At 43.7% G+C, this 18,125-nt stretch overlaps 1 protein-coding gene across 3 annotated transcripts in view; it reads right to left on the bottom strand.

Annotated features, from left to right (window-relative positions):
- Positions 1 to 739: 739 nt before the first annotated feature.
- SLC1A4 (solute carrier family 1 member 4) overlaps positions 740 to 18,125 on the bottom strand; it is a 37,591-nt gene continuing 20,205 nt past the window's right edge. Inside the window, exons 5-9 of one of the 3 annotated variants that reach the window (XR_011325443.1) lie at positions 16,127 to 16,360; positions 14,847 to 15,041; positions 13,255 to 13,389; positions 3,750 to 10,940; positions 740 to 3,710 (exon numbers count right to left, since the gene is read on the bottom strand). Coding sequence is in view for 1 of the 3 variants with exons in the window: in XM_069787496.1 (XP_069643597.1) it covers positions 10,706 to 10,940; positions 13,255 to 13,389; positions 14,847 to 15,041; positions 16,127 to 16,360 (799 nt within the window). In the remaining 2 variants the exon portion in view is untranslated. Of the gene's footprint in view, positions 10,941 to 13,254; positions 13,390 to 14,846; positions 15,042 to 16,126; positions 16,361 to 18,125 lie in introns of all 3 variants that reach the window. The other 2 variants (XR_011325442.1, XM_069787496.1) reach the window with 2 other exon arrangements.

Genomic DNA, 18,125 nt, shown 5'->3' with positions numbered 1-18,125 from the left:
ATTAGTTCTGGGACTAGAATTTAATGCTTGAAACTAACCAAACTACACTTACATAGTAGATTTTTTTTCAGGATTTGTTATGTTCTGCATTGTGCATCTCAGGATAAAATCTACCCTACAGAGGTGTAGGAGCTTTTAATGGAAAAGTTTGATAGCAAACCCAGGCCCTCGATTCTGGAACTAGCACACTGCTGAGACTGAACGCATGTGTCAAATGCAAAATTACCCTGAATTTACCAGTCTGGTTGCCTACTGCAAAGGATTTGCTAGATGATTTCTCCCACTCCTCAATCCTCCTCCAGGGAATAAAGTCTGTTTGCTTGGCAGAATAGGCAGCAGGTCTGTCTGTCAGCCCTTCTACTCCACGATCTCACACATCAATAAAAAACACCTACTAATCTGGGCCCTCCCAAAGCCCCTTTAGAGCTGACTACCTGTGCAGAGGGCTTGGAGAAATTCTACCCTGCATAGGCTTGCCCTGGGCTCCAGGAGAAGGGGTTAAATGGAGTGATATGCTGATAATCAGTGACAAAGTGACCGGCAAAGGGCATGGTCTGGGAAAGTGGACCTGAATACCAAGTTACACAGTTCTCATTCAGGGGCATTTCCAAAGGAGTCACAGAGAGTTTGCTTGGGAGACAGGGCCCCAGAGCCTGGTTCCCCAAGATGCCCAGTTGCCTATGCAAGGTTGATCCAGCTAAAAGGCTAGGTATTCTCAAAACAAAGATGGAAACATGAATTCTATTTGGGGTGATTTTTATTTCAGATTGAGAAGCTACACAAAGAGAGAACAAATATACATTTCCATGAGAGAAGGGAAAAAGAGAGAGAGCATCCTATTGTGTCACCCTCCTAATACAACAAACCATCTCAACCTGAGCCACAGGACTGTTTTCTCCCCAGGCAGGCATGGAGAGTTTTTACGCCAAAGGGTACACAACACAACAAACATCTGTAATAGCTACCCCAGGGTCACACACCCCCAGACACAGCAATATGGTCTTTTTTTTGCATATGTGCATGTACATCTGTTCTTAGTAGATAACAAAAAGGCTGATACAGAGTCACATGGATCAAACCCATAGCTTTAAAAGAGGAACAGTTACAGATGTTCACAAGGATCAACACAACCACATGGCACAAGTACTTACTTAACAGAGTGGTTACTCTAAGCACTAGGTTTTATCTGAAGGCAGATACCTTTGTATCAGTGATACTGGATTGTACTGGAGCAGATGGCAGTGAATTTCAGAGTTCATCTGTCTGTCATTTTATTAAAGTAATTAATCAAATGGCTTAGCATATAAAAATACAAGAATCCTCCCTCCTAATTAGAGCAATTTGTGCTCATGTAGAATTAAAAGCACACACACGCATACACACATCAGAGGCAGGATTGCTGACAGAGACCTTACAGGATAAAGAAAAGAAACTCACTTTCCTTGTCCCACACCAGGACATCATGTTCTCCCTCCTGTCTCCAGGGATAATGGAGTCTCTCACCTTTGGTGCATAGTTATATTCAAAAGCCAAACAGCAACTTGGAATTTGTCCTGAAGGGAAGCAGGACAAGGCACCTTTAAGGATAATAAGGCAGATTGCATACCTCTGCTGCAGAAGGAGACTCCTTGTGTCTTAGGGGTGGTCCTGCTGTCCCTGAATCTAAAGGGATTAATCAAAATCTAATCAATATCTTCACCCTCACAAAGCATGAGTGAGTCAGTCTCAGTTTGCTATAACCAAGAAGCAATTCAGGAAAAAAGGCTCATCTCCCATTAGCAGAGGTATGCTCAGCTATTAGTAGTGCTGCGCATGGTCTCCATCCCATACAGCACATGCTTTGTGGATGACCTTACAAAAGTGTAGCCAGGGTAGTAACAGAAAAAGTCTAAATAAGACTATATTTTTAAAAGATTGGAATATTCAGGGATGGCAAACACATTACCTCCACACTAGACATTACAGGGAAGTGATGTCAACAGAGCATCTATTGTGGGGCAGAGCAGGGAGGCAGCCAGGGCTGGGCTAGCTTGGTCACAATTATTTGACTTAAGTGTAAAATGTCATTAAGGTATTGCCTTAATGAAGAAAGGTTTTCTTCAGCCCAGCCCCTCCTTCAAAGTTGAAGCTACATCTTCATCCCCTCATAACAGAATGTGAGACAGTCTGTGTCCTCACATGGGACTAGAATATCTTTAAGTTTAGCCTATGTACCATAGGAGCCTGGTCCTGATGGGGTCTGGGGAGACTCCAAGGACCACAGCACACTCTGCAAGAGAGATACAGAGAAGGAAAACCGATCAAAAAATTAGGAAGCTTCTCCATCAACACTGACCATCTAGAAAACACATTTTTCTTGTGGGAGGCACCATGTCATAAGAATACTGTAAGCACGTAAAATGCCTCTAGTTATAGCCAACAAGTTTTAAAAATCTTCCATTACTGCTGCTTTAATGAACACGATCGTCTTAAGAGGACCAGACCAAACCCCTATGCTGCTAAGGAGGAGGTATCATCTCCATCAGAAGTCCACAGGCCACTGAAAGCTCAGGAAATTACATTAATACACACCACTGAAGGCCGTAGCCTGTCCATTTTGTGACATTCTTTCTGGTTCTTAAAAAAGCTACAATCCAAACCAGTTAATATCTGGAGTATTTTTTATGGTTAAGTACAATTCTTTCTGTGGGAATGTAATCCAGGGGAATTCAGGCATGTGTAAACAGTTTCCTTCAGAGAAGATTTCCCTTGGTAATTTCTTTCTGCAACATGTAACTGCAATTAACTTAACTTGCACTGACATGCCATATGCAGTTTAGCTTCGGTTACTTAAATACATGCTTGCAAAGCAAGGGTATTACTTTCTCAGTGTTGTTACCAGAAGGAGCAAGCGAAAGCTATCCTAAGGAACATCTAAATACCAAATTTCTTGGTCTCTGTGGCTTAAAACCACACCATATTACAACAGGGTTGACTCAAAATTAATTTCCTCACACTGGTCCCTGTCGGTAGGCCTGCTTGCCTTGCAAACAGCATCTGTGGCCTTGAGAAAGACAAGTATAAATGTTTCTTGAGCAGGACTTCCAAGTAAGAGCAGTTGGCCTGCTCGAATGACCACAGTCCTCACCTCCTGCTGGCAGTGAGATGAATGGTTAAAGCCAAATGAGATTTCATAGCTCTTGAGGATATATCTGCTGACACTGAGATAGAATTTAGTAAGTAACCACACCATGAACTCTTGAATGAAAGAGATTTCCTTTTTCCTTTTCTATTAAAAAAATCCATCCTAGAGGGAAGATAACTTTCCTACATCTACACTTCTCCCCTTCCATTCCTCCAAAAAGAGAAGTGATCATCCTGCAGTAACATACTATTACTACTATGGTATCAATACTCAAATATATTTATAAACCCCCAGATGATAATTTTTTTAGGGAAGTGATAGTTGTTAGCTAACAATGAACTTGGCTTCAGGATTCAAGATCTGCTCCTAGCCTGCTTGGCAACTCTTTGCGTGACTCGAGAAAGCATTCTTTCACCTTTTTCTGCATGCATTCACTTCTGCAGCTGTGAAATGGTGCGGGCTGGTCACAAATGTCTGCAAAGACCCCATGCGGAGAATGAATACTGTGTTAACATTAACTCCCCAAGCCGGTGCTCAGATGTCAAGACAGAGAGCTACAGAAGCCAAATAAGGCTCTCGATCACTTCTTGTCAGACTTAAAATATTCAGTGGCAACTGTCTCAACGTGTTGCCCAATGTCTGGAAAAAGTTTCAGATCATTTGTCATACCCTTTTCCCTCCTCCCTGAAACTGAAGCAGCAAGTGAACATGGCTTTCATCAACATGCTCGCATAGATAACAAGGTCTTCTTTGTCCTCAGAGAATAACGGCTATCATGCATTTATCTAAGGAGCATTTGTCCTAGCTATCCTGCAAGGAGGAATGTGGGTCAATCCCTGATCCAGAACTGTACTGTTATTTCTCTGTGGTCATGGCTAGGAGCCAGGACCAGCTTATCAGAGCTCCATGCTGGCACACTGCATGCTTCATTGTTGCTCAGTGACAATGGGCTTCAGAAACATCAGCACTTGGCATCTGCCTCTCCCTGCAAATCCTGGCCAGTCAGCGGGCAGGGATTTGCATTGGTCTCTGCTACACGCTGGACAAATGCCTGCAGTCTTTTGATGCTATCTGTATCAAAACACCAAGGAAAAGATACTTCCTTCAGGTCTTAGCTTTACCCACTTGCTTACCTTGTCTTCTGTGATGCTCCCTCTGCAACCCTCCAGCTCTTCCTTCTTTTTCTCCACCTTTTTCACCCATACTGCCAACAAGACAACTTGTTCTTTTAGCTGAAAAGCTCTTTCTTCCATTGCAATGAGACAGAAACTAAGCTGTCAAGACTCCTAATTTAGACGTTGAATCCATGGTGAAGTCCGTTCATTTACCTGAACCTAAGCTTTCATGGCATGCCAGGTGGACACGGAAGGAGGCAGATGTAACAGTGCACTGTGTCTCCCTTGACTAAATCACATCCACTTTTTGAAATGCAACTCACACTGGCACTAGCTCCTCCGCTTCCCCTGAGTTAGTCCAGCAAATGCATACACTGGATCTCATTTCCATCACACAGTCATTCATACTCTACAAAAATGCAACTCTGACTTCATGATGCATACTTTAACTATTTGATTCCTTTCAGATTTTTGAAAAGTTCATAATTACTTAAGATTTAATGCTCTATGTCTTAAGAGTGCTTTCCAAACACTGTGACTTACTATCCTCCACGCTATTGCCTGTGGTAAGCAGCTGTAAACTTAATTTACAGAAAAGGAAGCACAGGCAGAGAATTTATGTAACCTGCCTAATTTGATGCTGTTCATCAGTCACAGGATCAGTCATTACAGGCAGGTCTGTGAGTCCATCACAGTGAGTGATTATGAGCTGCCACTTGACTTGACTGAAAGAGGAACTGCCTAAATGCCTCCGTTTTTATTATTCCTGCTGTAAAATATGGAGGAAGCACAGGAAAATAAGTCTAAGAATGGTGACACTACGTCATGTGCATCTCTGGCACTGGCCACAGCAAATGCCTAGGGAAGAGTATAGGAACAGAGCAAGCACTTACTGCCCTCATACTGTCCCCTCAACCTCTCACCACCTCCAGCTCAGGGCATTGCCTCTACAGGCAGTAACAGGGCTGCCCAGAAAAGACAAAGCAGAAGTTGTTTCACCAACTCATTTGGTACTTTGGTTGACTCCACATTTCTGTTATATCCAAAGCACACAGTCCTGTTTGTCACATCCCTGCAAGGGAAGACCTGGGTTTGGCCCTAGTCTGTTCTCAACACAAAACCCACCCTGACTGCAAGAGACATCCCCAGAAGGGTTTAAAGTCCTTTGCAATTACTGAATCTTGTAGTGCAATGATCAACACACCAGCCGAGATAAAGCTCAGTTACTGGGAATAATGGGCCTTTACTGAAAATATCCTAATAGCAGCCAAGTGCTGGCATCCTTCATCGCTCACTACAGCTTTTCAGGCATCCATAGCCACATCTCACAGCACAGAATAAGCACCTTTCTCAGGATGACAGACAGATAATGCTCTGCACACTCAGAGCAACTCTTTAAATTACTGTCTCACAAACCTCTGGTGAGTTAAGGACATGAGCAAAGCAGAATGCAAGCTACTTTCCCAGTGACCAGCTGGAGCACTCTCCCATTTATACCTGAGCCACTGATACATAAAAACAGCACAGGGCATTCCAGGAAATGGGGTGAGATCAGGCAGTGATGGATAAAGCATGGAGTGGAAAGCCAATCCTGGAGAAGAAGAAATAAAAGATGGTCCAAAACAGTCAAAGAAACTTCACTGAAAAAAGAAAAGGTAAAAGTGGAAGAATAAATGGCATCAGAGACAAAACACGGTTGCATATGCCAAAGGCTTGCAGACTCTTCTCTTCCATATTCCCATATCTTTCTCCCAAAAAGCAATCGCGGTACTAGAGGGTAGGACATGAGCTATTTGTAGCCTGGTTTCTTAAGAAGATAATTTGTACCTTCAAAAAAAGACTAAAACCAAAAAGAAAAACAGTGTTTTCTAGATAGAATTTATTTCCTGTTGAAAGAAAAAGCAACTGACTAAAGGTTTCCAGTTTACAGTCATGTTGGGAGAACAGAAACATATGTCCACTCAAGAAACACTGGAGTTAAGTACTGCACCAGCAGCAGATTCATGGAGTGCCTGGGTGAGAGCAGAGCAGGTACTACCAGCTGCACCTGCACTGCTGCTGAGCACCTTCTCAGCTCACAGCCTCTTGGAGTGAGGCTGCACAGCGACTTGAAATAGGAAACTCCCAGTGTAACACATTGCACTGAAGGTCAAGGACAGCATCTAAAATGCACACCCTCCAACAGCCCTTTCATTTTTCTCCCAGTAGCCTTACCTGAAGACCTTGACCACTTGAAGCAAATCGCAAGTCTTCTATCTCATCGGGCTTTCGATCAGGATTCACATTGTTAAAAGGGCAGTTGTTGGAATGTGCCAAATTTTTTTACAGTCTGAGAGAGCGTAATATTGGATCTTTTACATTTGTACCTTAAGAAAAAAATCTGAATCCAGGTGCAAAGCCCTAGAAGATGTGGCATGGCCACTGTGAGGAATGGGAACATCATAGAAAAACAAGAAATGTCATTTCTGACACAGATGATAGAGAAAAGATGAAGAAGATGTTCTGACAAGCAGTAGTTACCCAGCATTCCTCCTTCCATGGAAAACTCTGGGATCCCTCTTGCTGTGCATGAACAACAAAAGAACTGGCACCTTTGCAAGTCTAAAGTAGGGTTTCTGTAAGATTACAGATTTCTGGCAGCTTAAGACCCAAATACTCATGGTTCATATAAACCCTATGGCACCTGTTTCCAGGAGAGGGAGTGTTAGATTTCCTTGGTTAAATTCCTGCTATGAAAATGATTTGACCACCTTAAATTTGACTGCTCTAACAAGCTTTATATGGGACTAGACATTCACATTGATGCAAAATGTGGCAATCCACTAGTGGGGACTGGGAGAGGAGTTCTTTAGCAAAGACTTTGAGCTTCTGCATTGCTATTGGAAAATAGTAAGAAGACTCTGAAGTATTGGCTTTAATTTACCATTTCCTGGAGGGAAGGGATGCCATCCACAGGGACCTTGACAGTCTTGAGAGGTGGGCCCATGCGAACTTCATGAAGTTCAACAAGGCCAAGTGCAAGGTCCTGCACGTAGGTCAGGGCAATCCCAAGCACAAATACAGGCTGGGTGATGAGTGGATTGAGAGCAGGCCTGAGGAGAAGGACTTGGGGGAATTAGTGGATGAAAAACTGAACATGAGCCAGCAATGGGCACTCACAGCCCAGAAAGCCAGTTGCATTCTGGGCTGCATCAAAAGAAATGTGACCAGCAGGTCGAAGGAGGCGTTTCTGCCCCTCTACTCCACTCTCATGAGACCCCACCTTGGGTACTGTGTTCAGCTCTGGGGCCCCCAACATAAGAAAGACATGGATCTGCTCGAGCAGGTCCAGAGGGGGGCCATGAAGATGATCAGGGGGCTGGAGCACCTCTCCTATGAAGACAGGCTGAGAGAGTTGGGGCTGTTCAGCCTGGAGAAGAGAAGGCTCTGGGGAGACTTTATAGCAGTCTTCCAGTACCTAAAGGGGGCCTACAGGAAAGTTTGGGGGGATGCTTTAACAGGGAGTGTAGTGATAGGACAAGGGGTAACAGTTTTAAACTGAAAGAGGGTAGATTTAGATTAGGTATTAGGAAGGAATTCTTTACTGTGAGGGTGGTGAGACACTGGAACAGGTTGCCCAGAGAGGTTGTGGATGCCCCATCCCTGGAAGTGTTCAAGGCCACATTGGATGGGGCTTTGAGCAACCTGGTCTAGTGGAAGGTATCCCTGCCCATGGCAGGGGGGTTGGAACTAGATGATCTTTTAAGGTGCCTTCCAACCCAAACCACTCTATGATTCTATGATTTCCTCGGATCTACTGTCAGAAAGAATGTGCCACAGCCTATGGCATGCTGCTACAAGGACAAGGTGCATTTAAGCTGCAGCACCACAGGGAAGAAAGATCAATACAGCAATGGCAAGGTGCTGCCTGCAAGGAAGCCCAGCCTTTGGACTTGCCCAGGTGAGTACTTTAACCTGTGGTTGCTGTGATGGTTCACAGGAATTGTCATTTGAATGCTGCCTGCTCTCATGTCCTGATCCCAGCTGCATGTGTCATGGTGAAGAAGAGCACCAGGGGGGCCAAATGTCTGATGGAGGATAAAATGCAACTACAGAACCCAGCCCACAGGGAACAGTCATGATTTTCAGCTTCCTTGAGACATCCATATAACTGCTTCAAAATCAAAGTATTTGGGGTTCTGGTGCATTCAGATTTTCCAAAGAAATACTTACACTTGTTTAAAAAAAGAAAAAAGTTTTTGTTGAGAACCATTTTTTCAAACCTCTAACATTTTTCAAAACAACTCTTATTTGTTGACTTTCATTGTCAGCTACAAAGTGCGCTTTTGGCTTCCTGAGTTGAAAGGAGTTGGGATGATTCTAATGGGAGGAAACGCAAAGCTTCAGTGGGTCTTGATCTGCTAAAAATGAAATAATAAATACAGGGCAAAGGATGTCCCTAGAGAATTGTGTTTGTCTCCTTCCATTTTGAAGACAAGCCAAGGAATGACCAAATTTTGTGGACACGGTTATAAATAAACTGGTTAAAAAGAAACTCCACCTGCAGTTTCTCAGTGGGCTGACTAATGCTTTCCTACTTTGATTGTTTGCATAGCTCTGCTGCACACGGTTAAACAGCCAGTAATGACGCACTCACTGTGTTTTCCCTCAGAGGTAGCCACATCTCATTCTGAGCATCTTTTTGCAAAACTCATTGTGTCCCTTCACCAGGAAGGATGCTTTGCAAATGAAGGCTGCTGCTGCTATGAAATTGGAGCTGCCACTTCCTAGTGTCATGAACATACACATCAGCAACTGGATATCTTTCCAAGATAGCTTCCTCTGAAGCAAGAGAGGAGAAAGAAAAAGGGAGACTTAGCATTACTTTATATCAAAGCTAAGTGTAAATATATATTGCTGAATTAAAAGTGTGGAGACTGACCATATGCAATCATCTTGCTAAAGTAGCCAAGGGAAAGCGTCACAAGTCCAGGCAAATCTTGGCATATGCACAGCCATAATTTTGTAATTATTTGCTGTCCAAAAAGCCAAGATAAGTCAACAGGATCTTTGCAATGAGTTTGTCGGACTTTGTTCAGGTTTGGGGTGCAAATTCAGGAAGTATGTTGTAAAGGAAGAAAGGTAGAGTCAGAATCCAGAAGCATTTGGCTCAGCCTCAAGCAAAGGTTACCATCTGTCAGTAAGCATTACCCAGGCCCAGCACCACCAAGAATTACTAAATGTAAGCTGCTGCCAGAAGGACGTTTATAGTAGGACCAAACTCCTAGCAGGAACAGGTATGCAGCTGTCCCAACACCCAGAGATCACTGAACTACACGGGGTTATAAACTCAACTCTTCTCTTCCCCTTTCAAATCAACACTCAGACTTGCCTGCCGTCAGTTCCCACATGATGTGTGTTCAGATTTTTTCTTCCCCTGTTCACTTTTGCTGGAAGAGGGATATGACTTAACTTGTTTGGACTGACCCATTAAACAAACATGAGCAGGACATGGCATGCTAGCAAAGGAGCATGCGTGTTTTCATGAAGGGAACTGACTTCTTGATTTCTTGATGTTGTCACAGGCAAGCCTCTTTCAGATGTATTTATGCTGGAACAGACACTACATTTTTTTCAGCCCCAAAGGGATTACTTTAACAAAATTTGTGTTTCCTCTGGATTTTTTCCTTAACAGCTTGGTTAGAAGAAAGAAGAAAACCAGTCTTTGATCTGCACAAAGATGTTCTATGTTTGGTCCCAAAGTTTGGGAGTTACTCACCAAAAGGTAGGAAAGCTGCTATGAGCTGCAGTGTAGTGGGGGAATGCAACAAGGGGTGGACACCTATAATCTATTAATTGAGATATGAAACAAAAAATTAAAAAAAAAAGAAAAAGCTAGTTTTCAGGATATATTTAACGTTTGTAAGGGATCAGAGAACAGGAGAGGAAGGGGAGTGGGAGAAAAATGTTGCTTCATATATCGTGTCTGTAATTGTCAGTAAGTGTTTCCAGGACAGAAATTAAATTTAAGCAACATTTTCACCCACTCTGGAGTTTCTAGACTGCATGTCCGTTTGAACAGCAGCACAATAAGCTTACTAACTTTTCCCTACAATACGTACATACTGGGTTTGTCTACTTCCTCGTCTCCAACCCATATGAACCTTTACTAACAGAAGTCCTGTTAAACCAGAAGTCTCAATGGCATTGTTTTCACATACATGTATATGTGTGTGCACGTGCAACACATAAGCATGTATATATATGAATTATTAAAATGCTACTATAAAGTGAGTGTTCTTTCTCAACACCCCTTCTCTGCCCACCCCACCTCCCTCCCCTGCCCCAGGCCAGCGTATTTCAAAACAGACTGGAACGGAAAACTTTCAAGAGCCATCCAGCCCTTGTTAGCACTGCAAATGTCTAGGTTTGCGTTAACAAGTCCCCGGTCCACCTCTAGGACGTGTGTTGATGAATGGCCTCTAGTTCACAGTACTGATTCCTTGGATTCAGGGTCTGCTGTACTGGTTGTGTTGGAGACTTGTTTTTTGTGGGTTACCAAAGGCGATGTTTCCCCTTCAGACTTGTTGTTAGCAATTGCTTCTACTTTGACTTCCTTCAGCTCCTGCTCTTTGTCTTTCTTTTCTTTTTCATTCAGGTAATTAAGGATGCCTGCTCCTAGGGCATCCCCTTCCACATTCACAACTGTGGTGGTTCGGTCCCTGGTTAAGATAAGAAACAAAAAACAAAGCAGCAGGCTTTTAGCTTAAGAGAGTTACAACACAATAAGGGGAGCTGATTCACCCCTGCTGATCCACTAACACCAGTGGAACTAGACAAGGGAGGTGTTATTACCATAGATATTTTCCACAGAAGTATCATCACCATTTCAGAACTAAAAATGTGCACTGCAGCCGGTTTAAGGTCAGCCCAACCATTACTATTGACTGATTCTGGTCTCTCAGTGGGCTGCAGCAATGGTACTACTCTTTCTCAGGCATCCTTCTTTTCCCAGCCCACCTCCATCCTCTTGCCCTTCCCCAGGCTAGCATTTTTCTCATACCTTAACCCAAACACCTACTTAAGGGGTCCTTCCAAAAGCAGGCAGAGTGACTGTGCTCTCTGGATTTTTTGCTAGTAGCACCTGTCCTAACCTTTGGTCCTACAGCACAAAACTACTGTGTCCCAGGGTCTAATGGAGATTTATAGGTCATAAAGAAGAAATTCTTCACATGCCTTTTAAGACTTCTGTTAGTCATTCTGCAGCCTAACTTCAACATGTGCTCAACTTGCCACTGTGGTTCTCTCTGGTAATTAAACGGCTGACATTAAAACAAGACATGGGACTCTTCCCTCCTTCCTTCCCCCTTTTGTTACCACAAGGCTGAGTTCCTTGATTAGAACAACAGTGTTGACCACAGAGGGATGCTACATATTTTGAAATGAAGACAGCCAGCACGACACAGGCTGAGGGCAGCCCGGAGTGAAAGGAAGACCAAGCTTTTCACACTTGCCTCCAAGCACTTGCAAGTACAGCTTGTGGAACACACAGCTGCTACTGTAATACCTTAGGAAGATGGGATACAAAGGGCTTAGCCACTGCTTTGCCTGTCTCTCCTGTCCTTTGAAGGGGGATGATCCCCAAGGGGTGACAAGCAAGAAAGAGTTCAATGGCCCTAATGAAGCCACAGGAATAAGATTATGCTCCACAGACACATGTGGTGTGGGAAGGGAAGGAAATAATACAGCTGCCTTCTTCCCCAGCCTCCAGAATTCAAGACTGTCTTTGGGCATCCTAATTTCCACATCTGCTGTGGAAGTACACCATCTATACAGAGAGGCTGGTGTTTCCAAAAAGCAATGCAGAGGGATTATGTACAGTCTAAACCAGGAAATGCCCAGAAACCCGTCAACTGGAAAAGAAACCCAATGGGATTCAGATCGCTTGACCCATACTGACCAGTGATTTCAGCCCACTACCCAGCTTTAACCAGATGGCTTGAAAGCAGATTATACTTTTAAATTATCAGATCATGCTTACTTCACTAGCATTTAAACTCTAAGCATGCTGTAGTTCATGAGTGCTTAGATGCTTGTTCAAGGAAAAGCAGAGACACCCTTTTCCACGAGGCTCATCAAAGCTACAAGAGATCACCTGCATGTGGCATTTATACTTATCATGCACTTGTGGCTGGGTCCCCAATACTTAGAGCAAAAAAAAATTTCTAGGCTTTCCTTAATCTAATTTAGGTACTACAGAACGTAAATTTAGGCCTTAACAAGGACATAACTATGCTAAGTGGTGAGATAAGCTCTTCCAAACAGAGCTGGGCAAGGAGATAATCTCTCATTTTCAAGGAGGGGAAAAGAAGAGGAGGAGTTGAGCAAAGGCCTGACCTTTTAGCTCTTTCCCACGAGATGGAAAGGAAAGGTGGTAATACTCTGTACTAAACTTGTGACTCCCAGCAGCATGTTCCAGCCATGACACTGGCCACAGTTGTGATGAGTGCCACAAACCCTCTGTGTCCCTGCCCTGCCAATGGACAGCACCTCTCTGTGACACTTGCGTTGGTGCTTTGACCAGTCTTGAACTACAAAAATAGTTCAAACAATAGCTGTCAACAGCTTCTGATGGAAACTGCTTCACATATGTGACCAAGAAAGCTTTCCACCACTATTCAGGCTCAATTTCCTTTTTCCCCCCTTCCCTCCTACCATCCAACTAATTTCCAGCAGTATCAACACCCTCTTGAACAAACTTTTAACAATCCTTCTAAAGGGACCTGAAGCCAGAAAGAAATACATTTCAATAAAGGCTGAGTAAAAAAGCTGATGAGGGATTTTAGCATACTACCTGCTTTAATTGAGAAGGGACCACCTTTTCCATTATCTCTCAAGAGTTACCTGTCCTGCAGACAGCCATAGCTTGTAGGGTTTTATTTTATACTGCGCCACTTTGACTACCCTGCCCCATGTTTCCAGCTGAACACGCTACATGCCATGCAACAACAGCTATGTGTGGCCTAAAGTACTTACACAATCCAGTCCACCGCTAATATCAAGGACAGATCGTTGGTTGGAAGTCCAATGGCCTCCAAGATGATAGCGATGGTGAGGACTCCTCCGGCTGGGACCCCAGCTGCACCCACACTGGATGCGGTAGCTGTCACACTGCAAATCAATTTGCGTACCTGGTTAGCACGAGCTCTGCAGCACTCCTCTTCTACACTTACGTCAGACATTTCCCCACTATGGGAACTGTAAACAAACTCTACAGCATGGGACACAGATCATTTGCTTCCCAGGCAAACCCCTTCCTGCCTGCTGATACAAAGTAAAGAGTACAGAGCACAGTTGCTCAGCAGGCATCCATAGCAGCTACCAAGGCAATGGCTCTGTGTTTAATACCATGATTGCCTTTTCAGAAAAAAACCCAACACAACTATATCCTGCTGCCTTACTAATATATCCATTTCCAAGTCATGTATCAGTTCAAATATGCTGAGTACATTACATCTCCTGGCCCCAAATGTATAAAGGTAAACCTTGCCATGCAGGGTACTGTCCCTTCTCTGTGTCTCGTTTGCATTCAAACACAGACCCTAAATCAGGAGCTGGAAACCTGTGGTGCATGTGCTATAGACATGGACCACACACCTTTTCACGTGCAGTCTACAATTGAGTTTTCCTTGGGCTATCACTACATAATCCTCAGGCCTGCGTTAACACCTGATTCACTGAGTACCTGAAAGGCTAATTTGGTCACCATCAAAGAAAATAATGCCCCAGCCCTGCCTTAAATAGACAAACAATATACTGGGAAATGCAATAAGGAAGGAAATAAAACCTTGTCAGGGAGGGTAAAAAAATGCCAGGAACTGGCCCGAGGAGGCATCTGGTGGATACAGCTATGAATTCTTGGCACAGTGAGGGACTAGAACTCCTTGCAGGATCCTCACTTCAGGACTTTTGAGGAGGCAAGTGAAGAGAATGACACTTCATAGGATATGGGAAGTGGGAGAATATTGCAGGCATGGAGGGGAGAGAGTCCTAGAGAAGGAGGCAGGACTGAGGTGGTGGAGGGAATAATGGAGCAAAGCAGTCAGGAGGGGGATGATAATGGGTCTGACCTGGGAAGACAGCGATGCGATGGTAGGAAGGGCAGAGGTAAGCAGGAGTAGAGTCTTTAGTATGAAATTGATACATAAAGAACTGAGGAGCTGGCAGGAGGATTTTCTAAGACATCCAGAGGGTGAATCAGGCATAGCTTTCTGCGTAGAGCAGCATGCCTCAATTACCCAGCTTAATGGTGAGTGGAGGGTGGGGGAGTGAGATGCTTAAGGAAGGAGAGGAATTTCATGTGAGAAACAGCTTTAAAGAGCTCAAAGTCTGTTTCAGAATTCAATTACCCCTCCCAGGTTCCACCTTTTATTAAATCAAGATTCTGGCAAATCTTATAAAGCTTGAAAGACTCCATCCTTTAATCACCCTATAATTATGTTTCATAGCAGTTTGCAAGCTTTAGGTCAGAGATGTGGAATGCAAACTGCTAGCTATTAACAGAGAGACCACAGGCTTGAATGTGTTTGGGGCCCAGAACGATGTGGTCGCGATAGCAAGCAACTTACAGAATTGTGAAGATTTGCCCAGGGTTGAGGTCAACATTGTTCAGTTGAGCGATAAACACAGCTGCCATGCACTGAAAAATAGCAGCTCCATCCATGTTTACAGTCGCCCCGATAGGAAGGATAAATCTGCTGATCCTCTTGTCGACTCCATTGTTCTCCTCAATACACTTGATCATCGACGGGAGAGTGGCTGAGCTAGAAACAGAGAATAAGGAAAAATAAACACAAAGCATCAGGGTGCACTGAATGGAAAGTCACTGTCTCATCGCTTTCATGTTTCTAACATGCTGTGGACAGGACTGTCAAGAAAATGATGCCATTTTATAGTCCTTCTCTGTAATGACAGCAATGAGGGTCCTTGTTGGTCTTAAGCAGTGGTATTTAATAATCTGCTTCCATGCAGAAATAGCTGATAAGGACTCTAATCTCCCAGAAGCAAGAACTCATGACTTAACACAGTATGTAGCCTAACAGGGCTGTGGAATGATCAAGTCTCAAACCACAAAAATACACCAATAGATGCCAATATAAACACAACAGAGGAATCTCTGTTAATGTTGTACTAGTACCTTCTCAAATGAACAGACTAATAAAAAAAAAACCACTGTTGGATTTATTTCTTGCATTATAAGTTACATGGTTTTATTCATAAACCCTCTTGTACTTCATGTACTTTAGCTCCTGTGACAGACATGCATCTGCTTTTGGAGGTGACCTGAAATGATTTTATATAGTTATGATATTTGATCAGGTGTTTGCACCTTGAGAAAAGTGTAGATGACATGCTTGATAGTTGGGTTATGACAAATAAAAGCTGATCAGGCCAGATCTTTGAAATCGATAATGTTACGTCCCCTTACACTAGCTAATAAGTCTGCTTTGCTCCTGCAAAATTAGTCTAAACTTGTTCCAGATCCTTCTGAACTTAGAGAACTAAACTTTCCAGGACAAAGTCCCTCACTACTAACCCTTACTTTACTTAAAATTGAAAGAACAGCTGGCAGGCAAATACTTTCACTTTTCCCCCCCAAAATTTCCAATTCAGCATCATGCTACAGTCCCATTATTTTGAGGAATTGTTTTCAACAGCTCATTATCAGTATGTGTTGTGTGGCAGGCTGCTGACAGCAGTGAGATTCTCCATGCTCAGAAGTCTACTTTTGCAACCTCAGGAACAATATTCACACCTAAAACTCAACACAATTTGGTGTTGGGATATAACCAATTTACATTGACAAATATAACCAGGATATAATCCCAAAAGAAGCACAGAAACCCACCTGGAGCAAGTGGCAAAAGCAGTGGCAAGTGGTGTGATAAGTCCTAAGAGAAAACGATACGGATTTTGGCGTGTGGATGCAAAATAAATAAGTGGCAGAATGATTCCTCCATGGATGAAGTGGCCCAGGATAGAGGCGAAGATGTATTTTCCCAGACTGGTCACCAGAAGGACAATATCTTCCATTTCCACAATCTTGCTCCCAACAAGGAACATAATGCCAATAGGTACATACCTGTGTAAAGAAATATTGCCTGTCATTAAGTACAAACAAAAAGCCTTGAAAAACATGATATTTTTTGTCCTGGAGATAACATTCTTCTAAAGAATATGCTGCTCCTACTGAAGAGTAGTGCCTTATTCACCATACACTCAGGTTAAGCAAATTTGGAAGGCCTCTCTAACACTCTTGCTTGGTGGAAGGCAAGCAGTCAAACTGAAAAAGCTCTGTTAACCTAGGCCCTCAAAGAGGCAGCTAGGAGAGTGCCCAAGGGAAGTCAAGCAGGAAGCAGAAATGCTGGCAGAAGCTATCAGGACAAGAGACTGGCGTGGATTTTTAGTCCATCGGGGAGGAAGGCAGGCAAAGACCTAAAGCTAAAGTCACTGCTGAAGGGATGGCAGATGGCAGGAAAGAAAGGACCAGTACCACATCACTAGAGCAGAGAAAGGGGTGGAAGAGTAGGATCTTACACATGTGGTAACTACCAGCAGAAGTATGAAGTTAGGTCATTAAAATGGTAGTCATACTGGGTACCACCATATTCAGTGTAGGAAAGAAAAAGCTATGCCCTTACCAGAGAGCTCAGCTAAAGGCTGCTGATGCATGTGTGAAAGATAGCAATTAACTCTGCTATTTGCCTACAAAACACTAAGTTAAATGATCGGGATTCCAGAGCTTCCCTCAAGCCAACAGGCATGTACACATACATTCCCATGCCTCCTATCTAGCAACTTGCCATGTCTTATGACGTCAGCATTTGTTTGAGGTTTCCTTTGTCAGGAACACTTGGAAGGGGGAAGAGCCACCTGCGGGCCACAACCACACCTCTTGTGCCAGTTGTGCAGGTGGGAACAGCTGTGAAAAGACAGAATTGCCCTTGCACCTACAGCAGAACAGCTACTTAAATGAACTACAGGAATCACTTCAGGCCCAGGGTCAGTTCCTCCAAAGCTCTACTTGGGATGTCTGTGTCTGAGTACCTCTGCTGATGCTGTCTATGCTCCATCAATTTCTGCTTCTAAGATTAAGAAATACTAAAAGATCACACAGCTCTCCAATACCCTGCCCCAGGCACACACGTGATTACAAAAGATCTGCCTGTACTTCTCAGAAATAAAGAAAGTTTTTTCTCCCACTGTCCCCTCCAATCCAATGCCCGTGTTCAGAGAAGCTGATCTGTGGAGTCAGGACAAACTTCAGAAGGTTTGGTTAAGCATGCAAAGGTTTGGAAAGTTGGGCAAGCCTTAAGGTTGCCCAGATCACTCACTTCTTCCTAGCCTGCCTCACCCTCAGTGCTTCTGCAGCTCCTCTGTTCTGTCCACAGAGCACCTCCTTATGTCCCAGATCAATGTGAGCATCCTCTCTCTGCCCTCCCTTGGCCAAATCTCTAGGGGGCCTGCTGAACCTTCCCCACTTAGCCTCTGCCAATTCTGCAACATACTGTCTTTGAACTACCTTTCTGAGAACCCCGATTAGCTATATGTAGCTGAGCCCCAGTCCTGTACAAGCTCTGCAAACATGAACACTAGATTCAGAGCTGAGACTGGATCCCTCCCTCGAAGAGGGAGGCTGGAGAGGAAGGAACTGAAAGTTGAGACCAAAGTGCTGCTAAACACGAGAGTGGCTGTTGAATGGGACTAGATATGAGCTCAAGCTGCCTTTTCTCTTGTAGTATGATTTTGCCCATTCCAAAGTATCCTTTGGGAAGTACGTGTAGCTTGACAGATTTTGAATAAATACCAGGACAATACAAGAGCCTTAAGGAAGGAAAGAGAACAAG

The sequence above is a fragment of the Haliaeetus albicilla genome, chromosome 7 (assembly GCF_947461875.1).
Source record: "Haliaeetus albicilla chromosome 7, bHalAlb1.1, whole genome shotgun sequence".
Classification (NCBI taxonomy): domain Eukaryota; kingdom Metazoa; phylum Chordata; class Aves; order Accipitriformes; family Accipitridae; genus Haliaeetus; species Haliaeetus albicilla.
This window is presented reverse-complemented; position numbering and strand designations above follow the sequence as displayed.